The sequence below is a fragment of the Hyperoodon ampullatus genome, assembly GCF_949752795.1.
Source record: "Hyperoodon ampullatus genome assembly, chromosome: 18".
Taxonomy (NCBI): domain Eukaryota; kingdom Metazoa; phylum Chordata; class Mammalia; order Artiodactyla; family Ziphiidae; genus Hyperoodon; species Hyperoodon ampullatus.
Window position 1 is genome coordinate 47,205,068 of NC_136931.1, and position 16,324 is coordinate 47,221,391.

A 16,324-nucleotide genomic window follows, 5' to 3' on the forward strand; every position below is an offset into this window, starting at 1 on the left:
TAAAGCAGTTGGCACAGCTCTAGCACATTTATTGGGGGAGTGAGGAGACGGGGCATCAGGGAATTTGAGGCGAGAGAAAGATTGTGGGGAATCAAAGAAAATGGCTGCTTGGTTGGGTCTTGGAGAATAAGGGGAGGGGTGTGGAAGGTGGTTATGTGGTTGGAGACTTGGGGGTCAAGACAGTGACTGGGGGGTTCTGGTTAGAGCTGGGCATAGGGGCCTAGGACATCCGTGCAGAGTCTGAGGAGATGGGGTGGGTATCTGTACAGTGTGAGGTTGAGGGTCCTGGTTGGCCTAGAACAGGTGTACAAGGGTGGGGGTCAGAAAAGGGGTTCAAGAGTCTGGGGGTGGCTGGCTGAGGTTTCAAGTTAGAAGATGGGTTGGGGGGAGAGAGTGAGGAGAAGTGGAGTATCTGGTTGGAATGAGGGGAAGGACCCAGAGTCTTGGGGACCAGGCCAGGAAGGTCCAGGGTGGGAGGTCTGTGCAGAGTCTGGGACATTTGAGGGGAAGCGGGGGCTTATGCTTGATTGGCCTAGGCCTAGGGTGGGGGCAGGTCTGTCTACACCATAATCTTGGGTGGGGGGGATTGAAACGGGGTGTGGAGATGTTTTCCTAGAGAAGTCAGAAGGAAATAGGGAGTTTGGAGTGGGGTTCTATGCCAAGCGGGGTCAGTGGGGATGGGAGACTGTAGGCTGAGAGATTGTGCTTGTAGGGTCTGGAAGCCAGAGAGGTGTCGGGAGGTTTGAAAACAGGAGAGTGTGTGAGAGAGGGAGTGTCAGTGGAAAGGTCTAGGTTATCAAGGCTGAGTCTAGGTTGGAAGGTTCAAGGCAGATCCCAGATTGGGTGGGCGGGTAGTCTTGGCGCGCTCGGGATATCTGGCTGGGCGGAGTCAGGTCGGCTTTAAAAGTGCGGTGGAGGGGCCTCAGGCGGCTTCCAGGGTTCAAGCGTGCCCTGGCTCCTGCTTGGCGGCAGCCGCCGGCGGCGACGGCAGTGGAGCCTGGGCCGGAGCAGGTGCGGCCTGGATGGAAAGGACGCCCTCAGGGGACAGCGCGGACGTCACGGCCGCAGGGTCCACGCCAGGCGGCAAGCGGTAGCGGCGGTGAAACTCGCGCGCGATGTATCCGTGCTCATCCTGGAGGGAAAGAGGCTTGAGGGGCTCGGCCCATTCCCTGTAGATGCCCCGCCCCTCCGGCCTGCGGATCCCGCGTACTTGTTCTGGCCCCGCCCCCGCCAGCGGGCTCACCGGGCGCTCCTCGTGGCGCGCGTGCACCTCCACGTGGTCGCCAACCACCTTGACGGCGATTTCCTCCGGTGAGAAGTGCTTCACATCCAGCAGCACCGAGAAATGCCCGGGGTCGGTCGATACCTGCGCACAGCCCGATAGTCATCGGGCGGGGCGAGGCTCCGGGGACCCAGAAAGGCCCCTCCCCTTGGTTCTCCGTTGGTTCCGGTGCTGCAGCTGTTCCTGGCCTCTGGAACTGGGGCGTCCCCTTTCCTACACGTAGCCACCGAGGACCTCTTCGCCCAGAATAACTGGGATCATCCCTCCCCTTGTAGCCACTAGGATTCCCCTCTCATCCAGAGTGATGAGGCCCCCTTACCCTGCAAGGTCAGGGACCTCCGTCCTCACGGGGTAAGGCCTGCCCTCTCCCCCAGTGTCAGCAATGCCGTAGTCAGCGTGTCCTTCTGAACACTGACTGCTCAGCCCCCTTCCCCTCAGAGCCCCAGGGGCCCTTACTGCACCACCCACGCCAGAAATCGCCAAGATGCCTCCTCCCCCAGTCTCCAGAGTCCACTTTCTACCCTCCCACTCGAGTCACGGGATCGCTTGAGCCCTCAGTAGTTACCAGTACTCCTCCCCCACTTCTGAGTGGCCAGACCCCCCTTTCTCAAGTCACAGGACCCTCCCTCCCCTCTACCTCTCCAGGAGACATACAGTCACCACAGTCTCCAAACTCTCTTCCTCAAGAATAACAAAATATTCCCTCCCCTCGGGAGGCACTGGGAGCCCCACGCCCTTCAGAATGACTGGGCTCCCCGTTTCCCCCAGATTCCCTGGGTCCCCAGCCTCCTTCAGAATCACCAAGACTTCCCTCAGAGTGACCGCCCCCACCCAATTAGTGACCCAGCCCTTACACTCCTCTCGGAGCTGAGACCCTCCTCAGACTGACGGGGACCTCCCACCCCTTTCAGTAATCTGACCTCCGAGAATCCATACTCAGGGAACTCCGGAAGCCCCTCTGAGGGGCCGGACTCTCTGGCCCGCTCAAAGTCAAGGGACATTCCTTCACCCCCCTCAGGGTGACCGGGGACCCCAGCCTTGGAAGTAGACGGGTTACCGCCCCTCCCCCAGGCCTGGCACCTGGGCGGTAGGCAGCGCCACGCTGGGTGCGCGCAAGTAGTAGGGGGCCAGCGCGGCGGGGCAGAGCGCAGCCAGCTCGGCCTCCAGCAGCCCCTCGCCGAAGCGCTGGTCGAAGAGGCGCCCGGGTGCCGAAAGCCCGGGTAACGGGGCCGAGGCGCGGCGCAGCCAAGACGGCTGCACAGGCACCGGGATCTCCATCGTGCTCCGCCGCCGCCGCCGCCCTAGGCTCCGCAGTGCCCCAGCGGGTGTCGCCGCTGCTTTATAGTACGCTCTGTGTCCGCCCCTCGGCGGGCCGCCCGGGGACGTTGGGACTGCGGCCAGAGCCGGCCATTAATAGAGCCTTATTTAGACAGCCCAACAATGACTTGGCCATTTATTAAGCGCCTGCTGAATGCCAGGGAGGTATCATTCCCCAATTTTCCGAAAGGAAAACTAAAGCTGAGGAGGCGGAGCCTTGCCAGAGTGGGGTGCAAGCGTGGCGTTTGGGACCCACGGCCTGAGAAACCCACCAAAGAATTCCCAGTCCCTTTAATCCACCCCCGCCCCGAAGGCGCTCTGAGGATGACGCAGATGGCGGTCTTAGGAGCAGATTCCTGGGTACAGGGAATGCGGTAGCTGGGCCAGGCTGTCAGGAGGACACAGAACAGACCCTATTTCCATCTCAGCAGGGCCCTGGTCCCAGCCCCCCGGCAAGCCGGGCCTAATTCTGTGCGTCTGACTCAGCCTCGGGTGCACAGGGCAGCGGCGTCTGCCAGGTGAGCAGCGGCCAGGGGGCGCGGGCAAGAGCAGTCCAGGCTGGCCCCCCTGGGGCAGCGCGCCGGGGCCCAAAATAGCTCATTTTGATCCAGCCACCTCGGCCAGGAGCCCAGGCCTGGCATTTGGCGCAACCAGCTGCTCCTGGAGCAAGACGGAAGTGGTTAGATGACCGGGTGGGACTGGTAGGCTGCTGGACTGATGGAGGGACGGCGGTTAGAAAGGGCATAGGCGCCCTTATTGCCCCTGCAACGGGAAAAACCGTAGTTCGACTGAAATCTGGATGAGATATACGCTGCCAGAGGGGGCGTGGCCAGCATACACGAGTACAGGAAAGCGAGAGTACATTGGAACCCCTCCTAACCGCGAGCCCAGCCTCAGCTCCTTTCCATTGGTCCACGGGCTTGCCAATTACAGCAGCTCGCTACGGTTCTCCAATTAAACATGCTCTCTCATTCACGTTACAGCCAACCAGTTGTGAGACATCTCCCTTTGGCCACCGTCCAATTACTTTTATTTTCCTATCATTCGTCGCCTTGGAGGCCGCTCTCTTCCCGCGCCTGCAGTCCCAGAGAGGGGCGGGGCTGATAGGACATTGCTAAGCGACAAAGATGCGCTCCGAGTGAGTCCGGTGACCGAGAAGAGCAGGCGGAATCGGCGAGGTAGCTGCGGGATGGACTGCAGGTGAGACCGATCCCTCTTCCGGGGATCACAAGAGGGCTGGGGAGGACCAAGGGTGAGAGCAACGCAGCCTAGGATCAGGTTTTCTAGGGTGCGGAGTCTCTCGTTCTCAACCGCACTGGAACTACAACTCCCAAGATGCTCCACAGCCTTAAGCGGCTCCCGCCTTGGACTTCACCATCCCGGGGTTTCCATAGCGTCTTACGTTCTGCTAAGTGGCCCCGAGGGCTTTTTTTTTTTTTTTTTTTTTTTTTCCTCCTCTAACCTCGCAATTCTCAGGGGCATCTTGGGAATTAAGATTCTTAATTTTGAATTTGTCCCCAGACTCCCATGGGTGTTATTTTTGACCTTTCTTGCTTAGGCGGAGCCCAGTGACTATAGGGATTGTAATCCATCTACCCCTTTCTCCTCAGATAGTGTCCCAAGGACTTATGGGAAATGTACAGTGATAAGGTTTAGCCTTGGCCCTTAACGTGAGTTCCACTTCAGAATCACCTGGGACACTGCGAAGAAGATGTATGTAGATGCCCAGCCCCCTTCCTGATATTCTGATTCTTTTGGTCTGGGGTGAGGATCACGCATCTGTAGTTTTAAAAGACTCCTCCTAGACTGGATCCACGGTTAAGAACCACCAACCAACAGTTCCTGGGTTCTTCTCTTTTGAGACTGCTCCAAGGGCTGGTGGGAATCGTGCCTCCGGTATCATTATCTTGAGTGTGCAGTGGTGCTTCACGGGAATTATAGTCCATCTCTTCCAGGAATCCATGGGAATCGTAGTGTGGTTCTGCCCTCTTACCATTCTCCCATTCACCCCACCCACATACAGCCTCCCAGCAGGGCTGCAGTGACCATGCCCTGCCTGCCAACCCCCCTCTCCCCTTGCAGCTTGCCAGTTTTCTCCACCCAAGACAGTACTTTTGGGGACGGCCCCCTGGGTCGAAGCCACTACTGACCTGGCACCCCAAGGTGAGGACACCCAACAGAGAGTGCTGTGTTCCAGCCCAGTAGCAAGGGAGTGACGACTAGAGGGAAGGAACACATGATGAGAGATGGGGGTGAGAGATCAAAAGACAGTCCCTCCTCTTTTCCCTATGGCCCTACCCTTATCCTGTCCTCTACCACCTAAATCCTGCATCACAGCCCCAATCACTTTGAGTTGTTGCAGTCGTGGGATGTGTTTCCTCCCCTCCGGACTGAGACTTCGTATGTGTCTTCGTTACCCTACAGGGATAACCCCTCGGCCTCACTTTTTCTTCTCCTCGCTTCCCCTATCTTAGACCCTGAACTCATCCAAGTCCCAGAGATCCAGGCTCCCAGAAGCTCCCAGGGCTCTGGCCACAGGTCCCAAATCCCCTGAGCTGTTTGAGGAGTCCTGGCCATCCAGCTCAGGGACCCCTTCCCCCCCCAGCACCACTGAGGGACAGATGGGAGCCTCTCCACCACTCACCGTGACTGACAGCGGGGACTCTGTGGTGGCCAAGTAAGTAACAGTAGCCCTGGGGGAAAAGAAGGGTTTGGATCAGCGGGAGGGGGCAGACGTCCCATAATAATCATCACAGCCAGATCCGCACTTTTAGGACCACACTTCATGCACGTTAGCAAGCGATCTGGAGCGAGGTTCAAATCCAAGCTTTGTCACCAACTCTGTATATGATCCTGGCCTCAGTTTCCTCATCTGTAAATTGGGGATATTAATAGCATGTATGCTCTAGGGCTGTTTTAAATTTTCAATGAGTCACTGTCCGTACAGCATCTATAACAATGCCTGTCACATAGTGAGCACTTGGATTTGTAGGATCCAAGTTCAGCTGCTATAACACAGAGTCCCAAATTAATTGTGGCTTAAACAAGAGAGTACTTATTCCTTCCTCACCTAATAGTCCAGACAGAAGCAACCAGGTCTGATGTGGCAGCCCCTAATTGAGGTGCCAGAGACATAGTTTCCTTCTCTCTTGTCGCTCTCACTTCCCTAGTCTGTTACCCTTTCCTTCATGGCCCATAATGGCTCCCAGCCACATCCATTTTCCAGAATCACACCTCCTCATACCTGTTGGTCAAGAACAGAGTTACATGGCCATAAAGCTACAAGGGCACCTGGTAAATGTATTTATAGAAGAGTGGCTATGTGCCCCGGATTATATCATCTTATATAATACTGCATTACTGGGGGACTTCCCTGGCGGTCCAGTGATTAAGACTCCGCACTCCCAATGCAGGGGCCACAGGTTCAATCCCTGGTTGGGGAACTAAGATCCCACATGCCGCACAGTGTAGCAAACAAAACAAAACAAAATTGCATTACTCTATAAGAAAGGAGAACTGATATTGAGGGGCAACTCCCAAGTGCTGCTATGGAGCTAGGTAAAAATTGGCTATTGTGATTATTATGGTTATTATTAAGTATTAAGCTCTCCTCATCCCACCCACCTTGTAATTCTCTGATGCTCGCAGGTACATAAACCGGTTCCGACAGGCTCAGCCCACAAGCCGAGAGGAACGCGAGTCTGCGGGCCCAACCCCAGCTGACTTTTGGTGGCTGTGGCCTGAATCACCAGACCCCAGCAGTCAACTTGCAGCAGGTACCTGCTTCAGTCTCATCTACTCCTGGCCTATAACCTCTCCTGAGCTATACCCCCAGCAGCCACTCCTCCTGGCCCCCCCAAATCAATTGGAGCTTCTCAACAGGAGCCAATGAACCAGAAGAAAGACCCAACACAGCAGTCCCGACTCGTGCCAAGGTAGCCAGTGCATCACAGACTATGGCCCCCCTTCAGGAAATAAAGCAGGTGACATCCCCATCCACTCCTTCCCCTGAACTGGCAGCACCAGCCCTGGGATAGAATTAGAGTCAACCCCCAATTCAAGGAAGTGTAAACAAAAAAGGAAGGTCTTGCTGGCTAATGCAATCAAGAAATCCAAAGGTAGCTGCTTTCAGGTATAGCTGAATCCAGGTGTTTGAACCATATTGGGAGGAACTTGACTCTCATGGCTCCCTGTTCCTCCTTGTTTGGCTCAATCTCAGGTAGGCTTTCCCCTCAAAATAGCTAAGATGGCCCCGTTTACTCTAGGCTTCTAATGTACTTGATCACTCCAGTGGAAAGAGAAGCCTTTTCCAATAGCTCCATCCTAAACCCCAGGGCTTACTCTCATTCGCTCATCTTTGAGCCAATCACTGTGAACCAGAGGACAGAACATTATGACTAGCCAGGCCTGATCAGGAAGGCAGGGTCAACCCTTCTATAACAATGACTGCACTGAGGGATATGGATCCACAGAGGAAAACCTGGTCTCTCTTTCCTGAGGAAGAAGAGCAGATTCTAAGCCAGCATGTGAGGGCGCCAGGTGGAATGTAGACCTGCATCCAGGCCCTCTGTCCCGAGCCCCTTTCCCAGTAGCCTTTGGGATGGGGACTGGCCTCTGACCCCTCTCACCTCACAGAGCCTCAACACGTGGAACTCATCCCTGCTGGACTTGGAGACACTGAGCCTGCAAAGCAGAGCTGCCAAGCTGCTCAAACGCAGGTGCCTCCCCCGCCCCCGTCACCCTCCCCACTCCTTCCCCTCCAGGCTCGGGCCACTGCCTCTGAGACCCCCGTTGCCTCACTTCTGCCTCTCCCTACAGCAAGGCCTCCATCTCTTCCTCCTCCTCCCTCAGCCCCAGCGATGCCGGCATCTCCTCATTCCCCGTCAGCTCTGATGGCCTCTCTCCCTTCTCCATGACCTTCACTTCTGACTCCAGCAAGGGCTCTGACCCCAAGGCACAAGGTAGGTTCTGAGAGGCAAGGATGAGGGCAGTCTGGTTGCAAATCCCAGCCTTTCGATTTACCAGCTCTGTGACCTTGGGCCTCTCTGGGCCTTGTTTCCCCAGCTGTAAAACAGGGGAAATAATTGTACTCCTCTGCTATGGGTGTTGTGAGGATTAAATGAGTTGGTGAATACATGGAACACCTAGCACGACTCTGTTAACAGTAGCTATCAGGACTATGCATGTTCTCTCTCTGCATCCTGTCTGCAGTTCTGAACACGAAGCCCCAAAATCAGAAGGCTTCTTGCAAATTTGGCACCGCAGCTGATTTGCCAGCAAAAGTTGATGTAAACAATACGAAGAATATTCATATATCTATCTTATTTTATGGAGGTATAGTTGATTTACAATATTATATTAGTTTCAGGTGTACGACATAGTAATTCAAAATTTTTACAGATTATACTCCATTTAAAGTTATTATAAAATATTGGCTATATTCCCTGTGCTCCACAATATTTCTCTGTAGCTTCTTTATTTTATACATAGTAGTTTGTACCTCTTAGCCCCTGTCCCTATCCTGCCCCTCCTTTGCTTCCCTCTCCCCACGGGTAACCACTAGTTTGTTCCCTGTATCTGTGAGTCAGTTTCTGTTTCGTTATATTCATTCATCTATTTTATTCTTTCAATTCTACATATAAGTGATAACATATGGTATTCACCTTTCACTGTCTGACTTCTTTAACTAAGCATAATACCTTCCAGGTCCATCCATGTTGTTGCAAATGGTAGAATTTCATTCTTTTTAATGGATGAGTAGGATTCCATTGTATATATACACCACATCTTCTTTATCCATTTGTCTGTTGATGGACACACTTAGGTTGCTTCCATATGTTGGCTATTGTAAATAATGCTGCTATGAACATTGGGGTGCATGTATCTTTTTGAATTACTGTTTTCATTTTCTTCAGCTATAGACCCAGGAGTAGAATTGCTGGATCATATGGTAGTTCTATTTTTAGTTTTTTGAGGAACCATCGTATTGTTTTCCACAGTGGCTGCACCAGTTTACATTCCCATAAACAGTGTACAGGGGTTCCCTTTTCTCTACATCTTCACCAACATTTGTTATTTGTGGTCTTTTCGATGATAGCCATTCTGACAGGTATGAGGTGATATCTCATTGTGATTTTGATTTCCGTTTCTCTGATGAGTAGCAATGTTGAGCATCTTTGAATGTGCCTGTTGGCCTTCTGTATGTCTTCTTTGGAAAAATGTCTATTCAGGTCTTCTGCCCATCTTTTTTAATCAGGTTGTTTGTTTTTTGATGTTGAGTTGTATAAGCTGTTAATATATTTTGGTCATTAATCCCTTATCAGTCATACTGCTTGCAAATATTTTCTCCCATTCAGTAGGTTGTCTTTTTGTTTTGTTGATGGTTTCCTTTGCTGTACAAAACCTTTTAAGTTTAATTAGGTCCCATTCATTTATTTTTGCTTTTGTTTCCTTTGCGTTAGGAGACAGATCTACAACAATTTTGCTATGATTTGTGTCAAAGAGTGTTCCATGCCTGTGTTTTCTTGTAGGGGTTTTATGGCTTCAGGTCTTACATTTAGGTCTTTAATCCATTTTGAGTTTCTTTTTGTATGTAGTGGGAGAATATATTCTAATCTCATTCTTTTACATGTAGCTGTCCAGTTTTCCCAGAACCACTTATTGAAGAAACTGTCTTTTCCCCATTGTATATTCTTGCTTCCTTTGTTGTAGATTAATTGACCATAAGTATGTGGGTTTACCTCTGGGCTCTCTGTTCTATTCCATTGACCTACTTGTCTGTTTTTGTGCCAGTACTGCTCTGTTTTGATTACTGTAGCTTTGTAGTATAGTCTGAAGTCAGGGAGTAAATATTCATTCTTCTTTCTATGGATATATAACATTGAACCATATGAAACTTTTGTCTGTAAGTGAAAAATGGTTGAATAATGGGAATTTCATATTGTTCAACTAAATACCAATGTGTTTGAGTCTGGTGTACTGACCCAGACCCCTGTCAACACTGTACATACCATGTAACTTTGCTAAAACATGCACACAGTTGAACTCTCAAATTTCTGCCCCCAAGATTTCAGAGATTGGATTAAGGACCTGGGTTACTGTTACGGTCATCGTTGTTACCGTTACTCTGTGTCCAGGTCCTGGGATGCAGTGGTGCACAGGACAGATGCTCTCCATGTCTCACAGGACTCCCGTGAGTGGGGACAGGCAAGCAGAGAGAACAGAGTGGTGTTTGTGCATGTTGTGTGATCCTGCCCAAGCACTCCCCTGTCTGATTCTTTGCTCCTTCTCTTTTTATTCTCTTTTTATTCACTTCTCCTCCTTAAGCCTCAGTTTCCTCATCTGTAAAATGGGGATAAAACTACTACCTACTTCATGAGTTGCTTTGCAGATTAAATGTATTCATTATTTCACATAACAAACATTGAATATCTGTTGTGTATGAAGCCTGTGAGCAGGATTGGGGATTCCTTAGTGAACCAACCATACATGGTCCCACCTTCATGGTCCTCACAGGATAGTGAGTGTGGGGCAGAGGATAGCTACATAACTCCACAAACAAATGTGAAATATAAGCAGAAACGAGGGCCATGCAGGAGAGAATTGCGATGCTGGGATGTCAGAGAAGGCCTTCCTGGAAGAGGTGCTATCTAAGTGGAGACCTGAATGATGCAGGTGGGGACAATAGCCCTCTAGCCTGCACAAAGGACCTGAGGTCGGAGGGAACACGATGCAGACAATGAACTAGGAAAGGCAAGAGCCAGGAGTAAGAGTAGTGTGGGATAAGGTGGAAGAGATTGGCAGGGGTCGGATTCCATGGGCTATGTAGGCATGTGAGGCATTTGGTCATAATCTACCGGGGAGCCACGGGAGAGTTCTGAGCAAGGAGGGCACGGGATCTTTATTGGCTCCCTATGGCTGCTATCAACATCTGGTGAGAGACAGACTCTGGTAGTTTGGATTGGGCCAGAGCCTGAGGAGCAGAGTAGAGGGAAGTGGCCAGGTCTGGAATTAGAATCACAGTATATAGAAGGGAGAGAAGAAGAGGTCCCACATGAGGCACCCCGCCCCCCTTCTCTGTGCAGCATTAGTAGGTGGGGCTTCTGAGAGATAATGGTAGCCATACTAATCGTAACTGACAAAATGATGCTCTGGGTGATAGGGAATGGTGTCTCTTTGCCCCACAGGACCGAGGACAGCCAGTGGCCCTGCCTTTAGTCACTGCTGTATTCCCAGAACAGGGCTGGGCACTGGGATGGAACACAATAAACAGTTCATTTTGCATTTATGCCACAAATACTGACACTAGGTCCTGTTCTTGACACTGAGGATATGATAATGGCCAGATAGACAAAAATTGCTGTCCTTGTGTAGCTGGCATTGTGGAGGGAGAGATGAACAATAAATAAGCAGAGAAGTATGATATTTAGTAGTTAGAAGGCCCTTGTGTAGTTGGCATTGTGGAGGGAGAGATGAACAATAAGTAAGCAAAGAAGTATGATCTTTAGTTAGAAGGTGATAAGTGATAAGGAGAAAAATGGAACAGGAAAGAGGATGGAGAGTGGTAGGGCTGGGGTTGTTGCAGTTTTGAATAGGGTAGCCAGGGAAGGCTTCACTAAGAAGGTGATACCTGGGCAAATATTGGAAAGACTTAGAGTGAACCCTGTGGTTACATGAACGAAGAGCCTTCCAGGCAGAAGAAACCATAAATGCAAAGACTTTTGCTTTTTACCAGGAGAGAGGTGCAGCCCGGGGAAGATTCTAACCCAGGAGGACCCTGATCTGACTCAGGTGTTCACAGGCTCCCTCTGGCTGCGGGTGGGGACAGTTTGGGAGGATAGGAAGAAGGGAAACCAGGGAGGAAGTTGCTTTGAGGTTGGCAGGTGAGGGAAGTAAAGTGGGGAGAAGTGGGCAGATTCTGGAGGATCCGCCTTGGTCACTGCTGTAACCACCATGTCCAGAACAGTGCCTGGCAAATAGTAAGAGCTCAATAAATATTTGTTGATGAATGAAGAATTGAATGATGACAAGTTGAGAAGCCCATGAGGGCTCTCTTCTCTGATTCTGCCCCTTTCCCCACTTCCCAATCTGCAGGGGGACTTGGGACATTATCTGGAGAGCCTGTCTGAATAACCTTCTGGTACAGTCGAAGGGTGTGTGCTAGGCTGTCCTTGCTCATCCCCCCAGGCCCTGCCTTACCCCTCTTCCCTCTACTTACTCCACAGCAACCCCAGCACCTGCCCCCATCCCTACTCCATCCCCAGTCTCCTCCCGGGCACCCCTGCGGCCAGAGGATGACATTCTGTACCAGTGGCGGCAGCGGCGGAAGCTTGAACAGGCTCGAGGAAGCCAGGGTGATGGAACCTGGGTGCTGCCCCAGACCCCTGCCCTCACCCCTACGGTGAGATGGGGGAGGGAGGAGACTGAGGGGGCTGGAGCGGGGATCCTAAGGGAAATTGGAGGAAGGGGGAGGCTGAGGAGGACTGAGGACCCTCTACCCTTTCTCTCCCTCTCAGGTCCCTATCCCCATCTGTCTACAGACCTCTCCTGCCCCTGCGGAGACCCTTGGTTCCCTGGGAACCCAGCCTAACTGCATCCCACTTTGGGGCAGTGTGGCTCCACCTGGTCCCCGGGAAGCCTTCCGCTTGGAGAGGCCTCCTATTCCCCCAGGGTTCTCTCCACATATCTTTTGGGGCCCCAGTCCCCATGGATTCTTCTGGGACCCGCAGCCCGGTCCCTGGGTATCTCTTGGGGCCATCCCTCCCACGGCCGCCGCCTCCCCCCCAGCGCCCCCAGCCTCCACTCCTGCGCCTCCAGCCTCAACCACTGCGCCCTCTGCCTCCACTCCCGCGCCCCCTGCCGCCCCCCAGGGCCCGCCCACCCCTGCACCATGCAGCCCAGCCGAGCTCGAGAGGCAGAGCTCCAAGCCTCGAAGAAGTAGAGCCCAACGCCGGGAGTCTGCTGGGCGAATCACGGCAGCGGACGAGGGCCCTGGCCCGCAGCTCAGAGGCGCGCTGGGCCAAGTAGTGGCGGCTCGGCTGTTTCCGGACAGCCTGGAGGACACGCCCCCTGGCCAAGAGGGCCCGCCTCCACCCGAGGCTGAATCTCAGAAAGTCAAGGCCACACGCCCTCAAACCGAGGCTCTGTCCTCTCGTTCAGAGGTCACGGCCCCTTCATCTGAATCACGGTGTCCCCAGGCAGAGACCCCGCAGGGTCGGTCTAAGGCCGAGTCCCGGAACGCCAAGGCCATGCTCCCCCTAGTGGGATCGGTGCCTAGGAAGGACAAAGCCACTTTCTTGGCTGAAGTCGGGTGTAAGCCGCCCAAGGTCCGGCCCCCTCCAGCTGAGGAGGCGGCCACTTGTGTTAAGGCCCCGACCCGTCCGTTCAAGGAGGGGGCTCTTGAAGTTGTGGTCACGCCCTCATCCGCTGGTGGCCACGCCCCCTCAGAGGACGTCCTCTCCCAGGCTGCCAGACTTCTGCAGGCTGCGGAAGGTGAGCTGATGCGCACCGATGCTCGTGGCTGCCCGGACCTGAATGGCAGTCCAGCACGCTACGAGTCCGGCCTCCTGAATCTCGCTCTTTTTCCCCCAGACTCCGACGGCAGCGAGTTCCAGGATGACCCTATACTGCAGGTGCTAAGGGTTCAAAGGGCGGAGCTGCGGCGGCAGAAAAGGTGACCATGCGAGGAGTTAAGACACCCGGCCCCTGAATCCTCTGAGACCGCCGTTTGGTACCCACTTCTCCTGAGACCCTTTCCCAGAACATACACAGCCCCGGACCCCAATCCTGAGCAGAACCTCAGCCTCTGCTCCCCTGTCCTTTTTCCAGGAATGTGGACGCCCAGATATCCCGTCTGCTGGGCCACACTGAAGACCCAGGGTCTTGGTCTCCTCCAGCCAGGTCGCCTCCCGGGTCCCCAGGGATGCGGCTGAGGAGGGAAGGAGCCTCTCTTGAGGCCAGACGACTTTGAATTGTACAGATTCTATTTTTCCTAATAAATTTTTTTTTCAGGTTACTGGTTGTCTCTGAGAAAGAAGTTGTTTTGGAGAGGCCAAGGGTCATGCTGATTTAGGGAAATAGCTCCGATGCCCCGCCCCCCCCCCCCCCCCACACACACACCCTAGCTCTGCGCTGCCCCACCGCACCCTAGTTTCTGACCACTGAAGCAAAGTCTCTTCTGGTTTCATCCTCTATGAGGGCAGGAGAGGGGTTCCGGGCAAGACTGGGACTCACCTTATGTGACCTTCAACTCAGGAGTGGATCCTCCTGTCTCAGATGAGACCAAAGGAACTGTCCTCTGGGTATGAAGCTTGTAGAGTCATCAGAGTGTTGGACAATGGTCAGGCCTCAGTGCACATCCTGCTTGAGCCAGCTGCAGCATTTGGTGCTCTGATCCCCGCCCCCTCCTTGAAGCACTTCTTTTCCTGGCTTCCAGCACCCCAGCGCTCTCCTCACCTCTGGCTGTGCTTTCTCATTGTGCCTCGCCCCTGTCACTTTAGTGCGTCCCAGGGCCCTGGCCTTGACTTTTCCATCTACAGTCAATCCCGGGTGCTCTCATCTGGCGTCATGGGCTCTAAACCCCATCTCTTTTCTGATAGTCCACAAGTTTCTATCTTCAGCCTAGAACCTCAGGTTCTTGTACCCTGCTACTTGCTCATCATCCACACAAAAAGGTCTAAGAGACGTCTCAAACTCCACAGATCTTAATCTTCCCCCTAAACCTGCTCCTCCCTGGCTCTCGGCTCCATCCTTCTACTTGCTCAGGTCAGAAGCCTCACAGCTGTCATTGACTCCTCTCGTTCCCTCACACCCACAGTCAGCTGACCAGCAATTTCTATCATCATCTCTACCTTTAAAATCTCTCCAGAATTTAACCCCGCCTTTATTCCCATTCCACTGCCCCACCCCAGTCTAGGCTATCGTCACCTGTCCGGACTATTGTGAAAAACCTATTGTTTTATCTGTGAATACCTTGACACATTTCCCATCAAAAAGGTAGAGTCTATGTCCCTTCTTGAAACTGGGTTGAACTTTGTGACCGCCTCCACAAATAAAATGCAGAGGAAGTGATATTACTTTAACTTTCTAAATTGGATTAGAAAAGATGATATAATTTCCACCTGTTTTTCTCCCAGTCCCTCTTCTCTCTCCGTCTCTCCCCGTCCCCCTCCTTTTGGAGCCCTGGAATGCCATATAAAAAGTCCAGTTGCCATCCTGGATAAGGATTTTGACTACAAAGGTGTCAAAATTCAGTGAAATTTATGAATTACATGGTATGTAAAGTTTACCTCAAAAAAAAATAAATATTGAACTCCAATGAAGGATATGCATGCTGAAGTATTTAGGAGACAGTATACAATGTCTTTAATTTATTTTGAAATGCATCCAAAAATTAGATTAATGGATGAATAGAGTAATAAGTAGATGTGAGATAAAGCAAATATAGTAAAATGCTAATGGTAGGATCTAAGTGGTGGGTATATGGGTGTAAAATTGTTCAGCTTTGCTGTATGTTAGAAAATTTTTATAATAAAATGTTGGAGAATATATGATCAGGATTATTTTGATATTTGTATTTACAAAAAAAGAGAAGATAGGATAGATTTCTGTAAAAAGTAGCTTCTGGGACTTCCCTGGTGGCGCAGTGGTTAAGAATCCGCCTGCCAACGCAGGGGACACGAGTTCGAGCCCTGGTCTGGGAAGATCCCACATGCCACGGAGCAACTAAGCCCATGTGCCACAACTACTGAGCCTGCGCTCTAGAGCCCGCGAGCCACAACTACTGAAGCCCGTGCTCCTCAACAAGAGAAACCACCACAATGAGAAGCCTGCGCACCACAATAAAGAGCAGTCTCTGCTCACCGCAACTAGAGAAAGCCCGCGCTCAGCAACAAAGACCCAACACAGCCAAAAATAAAAAATATAAATAAATAAATTTATTTTTAAAAAGTAGCTTCTGTATGTCACAGACATAGTAAATATTTGTTTTCAGTCTTTTTGAACAAACCATACATTTAAATAAAATCAAAAGAAGGAAATAGCTGCTTAGATATAAGGAGAAAAAAAGATGTTTATAGTAGCAGAATCTGATCTTGGGGGGTGAGTGGGACCTAGAAATTTTCCTGAGGAAGTTATATTTGAGCTGAGACACGTAGGAATTAATAACTAACAAAGGGCCATCCTAATTACTATTTCTGGGTTACAAGCCACCCCAAAACTTAGTGGCATAAAACAATCATTTTATTATGCTCATGGATTCTGTGAGTCAGAAATTTGGACAGGGCACAGTTGGGGACAGTTTGTCTCTGCTCCATGATGTCTAGGGGTTCAGCTGGGAAGACAAAGGTGGCTTGACAGCTGGGGGCGGAATCTCTGGAGCTTCTTCACTCCCAAGTCTGACATCAGGGCTCAGATGACTTTAAGCTGGAACTACGGACTGTAGTGCCTACACAAAGTCTCTCCATGTGGTTTATGCTTCCTCAGAGCACGACTACCTCAGCAGAGTTGCACTTCTCACATGATGCCTCAAGGCTCCAGAGCTAGTCATTCCAGTAGACAAAGAATGCCTTTGCCTTTTACTACATAGCCTTGGAAATCACATAGTGTCAATTTCTATTCATTCCTATTCTCTATTGGTTGAAGTTGTCACAATCCTGCCCAGATGGAGATAGACTCTACCTTTTCATGAGAGGAGTGTGAAAGAATTTGCAGTCGTGTTTTAATGGG

The 16,324-nt window shown here is 51.6% G+C and overlaps 2 protein-coding genes across 4 annotated transcripts; one reads left to right on the top strand and one right to left on the bottom strand.

Annotated features, from left to right (window-relative positions):
- Window positions 1–12: 12 nt before the first annotated feature.
- HSPB6 (heat shock protein family B (small) member 6) lies at window positions 13–2,565 on the bottom strand. 3 transcript variants are annotated; one of them, XM_079723910.1, is made up of 3 exons: window positions 2,363–2,565; window positions 1,271–1,366; window positions 13–1,132 (listed from the first exon to the last, which is right to left on the bottom strand). In XM_079723910.1, the coding sequence occupies exons 1-3, from the start codon at window positions 2,558–2,560 to the stop codon at window positions 941–943; spliced, it is 486 nt and encodes a 161-aa protein (XP_079580036.1). In that variant the 5' UTR covers window positions 2,561–2,565; the 3' UTR covers window positions 13–940. The 3 variants fall into 3 exon arrangements, with proteins under 3 accessions (XP_079580036.1, XP_079580035.1, XP_079580034.1); XM_079723909.1 differs by having other exon boundaries at window positions 1,244–1,366; XM_079723908.1 differs by having other exon boundaries at window positions 1,211–1,366.
- A 2,640-nt stretch (window positions 2,566–5,205) lies between these two features.
- Window positions 5,206–13,552, top strand: PROSER3 (proline and serine rich 3; the record flags this gene model as incomplete). Its single annotated transcript, XM_079724416.1, is given in 10 exon segments — window positions 5,206–5,276; window positions 6,248–6,375; window positions 6,482–6,582; window positions 7,235–7,317; window positions 7,418–7,560; window positions 11,824–11,999; window positions 12,115–13,090; window positions 13,190–13,271; window positions 13,427–13,506; window positions 13,509–13,552. Coding segments are annotated over 10 exon segments (1,869 nt in total). The 5' UTR covers window positions 5,206–5,220.
- Between the last annotated feature and the right edge of the window lie 2,772 nt (window positions 13,553–16,324).

What these genes read in the sequence shown, in the direction of transcription:
- HSPB6 (XM_079723908.1), bottom strand. Translation starts at nt 2,560, where the DNA reads ATGGAGATCCCGGTGCCTGTGCAGCCGTCTTGGCTGCGCCGCGCCTCG. An exon ending in TGGCGCTGCCTACCGCCCAG is followed by an intron (nt 1,367 to 2,362) that starts GTGCCAGGCCTG and finishes GGCTGTGCGCAG; the next exon opens with GTATCGACCGACCCCGGGCA. An exon ending in CGGGGGCGGGGCCAGAACAA is followed by an intron (nt 1,133 to 1,210) that starts GTACGCGGGATC and finishes CTTTCCCTCCAG; the next exon opens with GATGAGCACGGATACATCGC.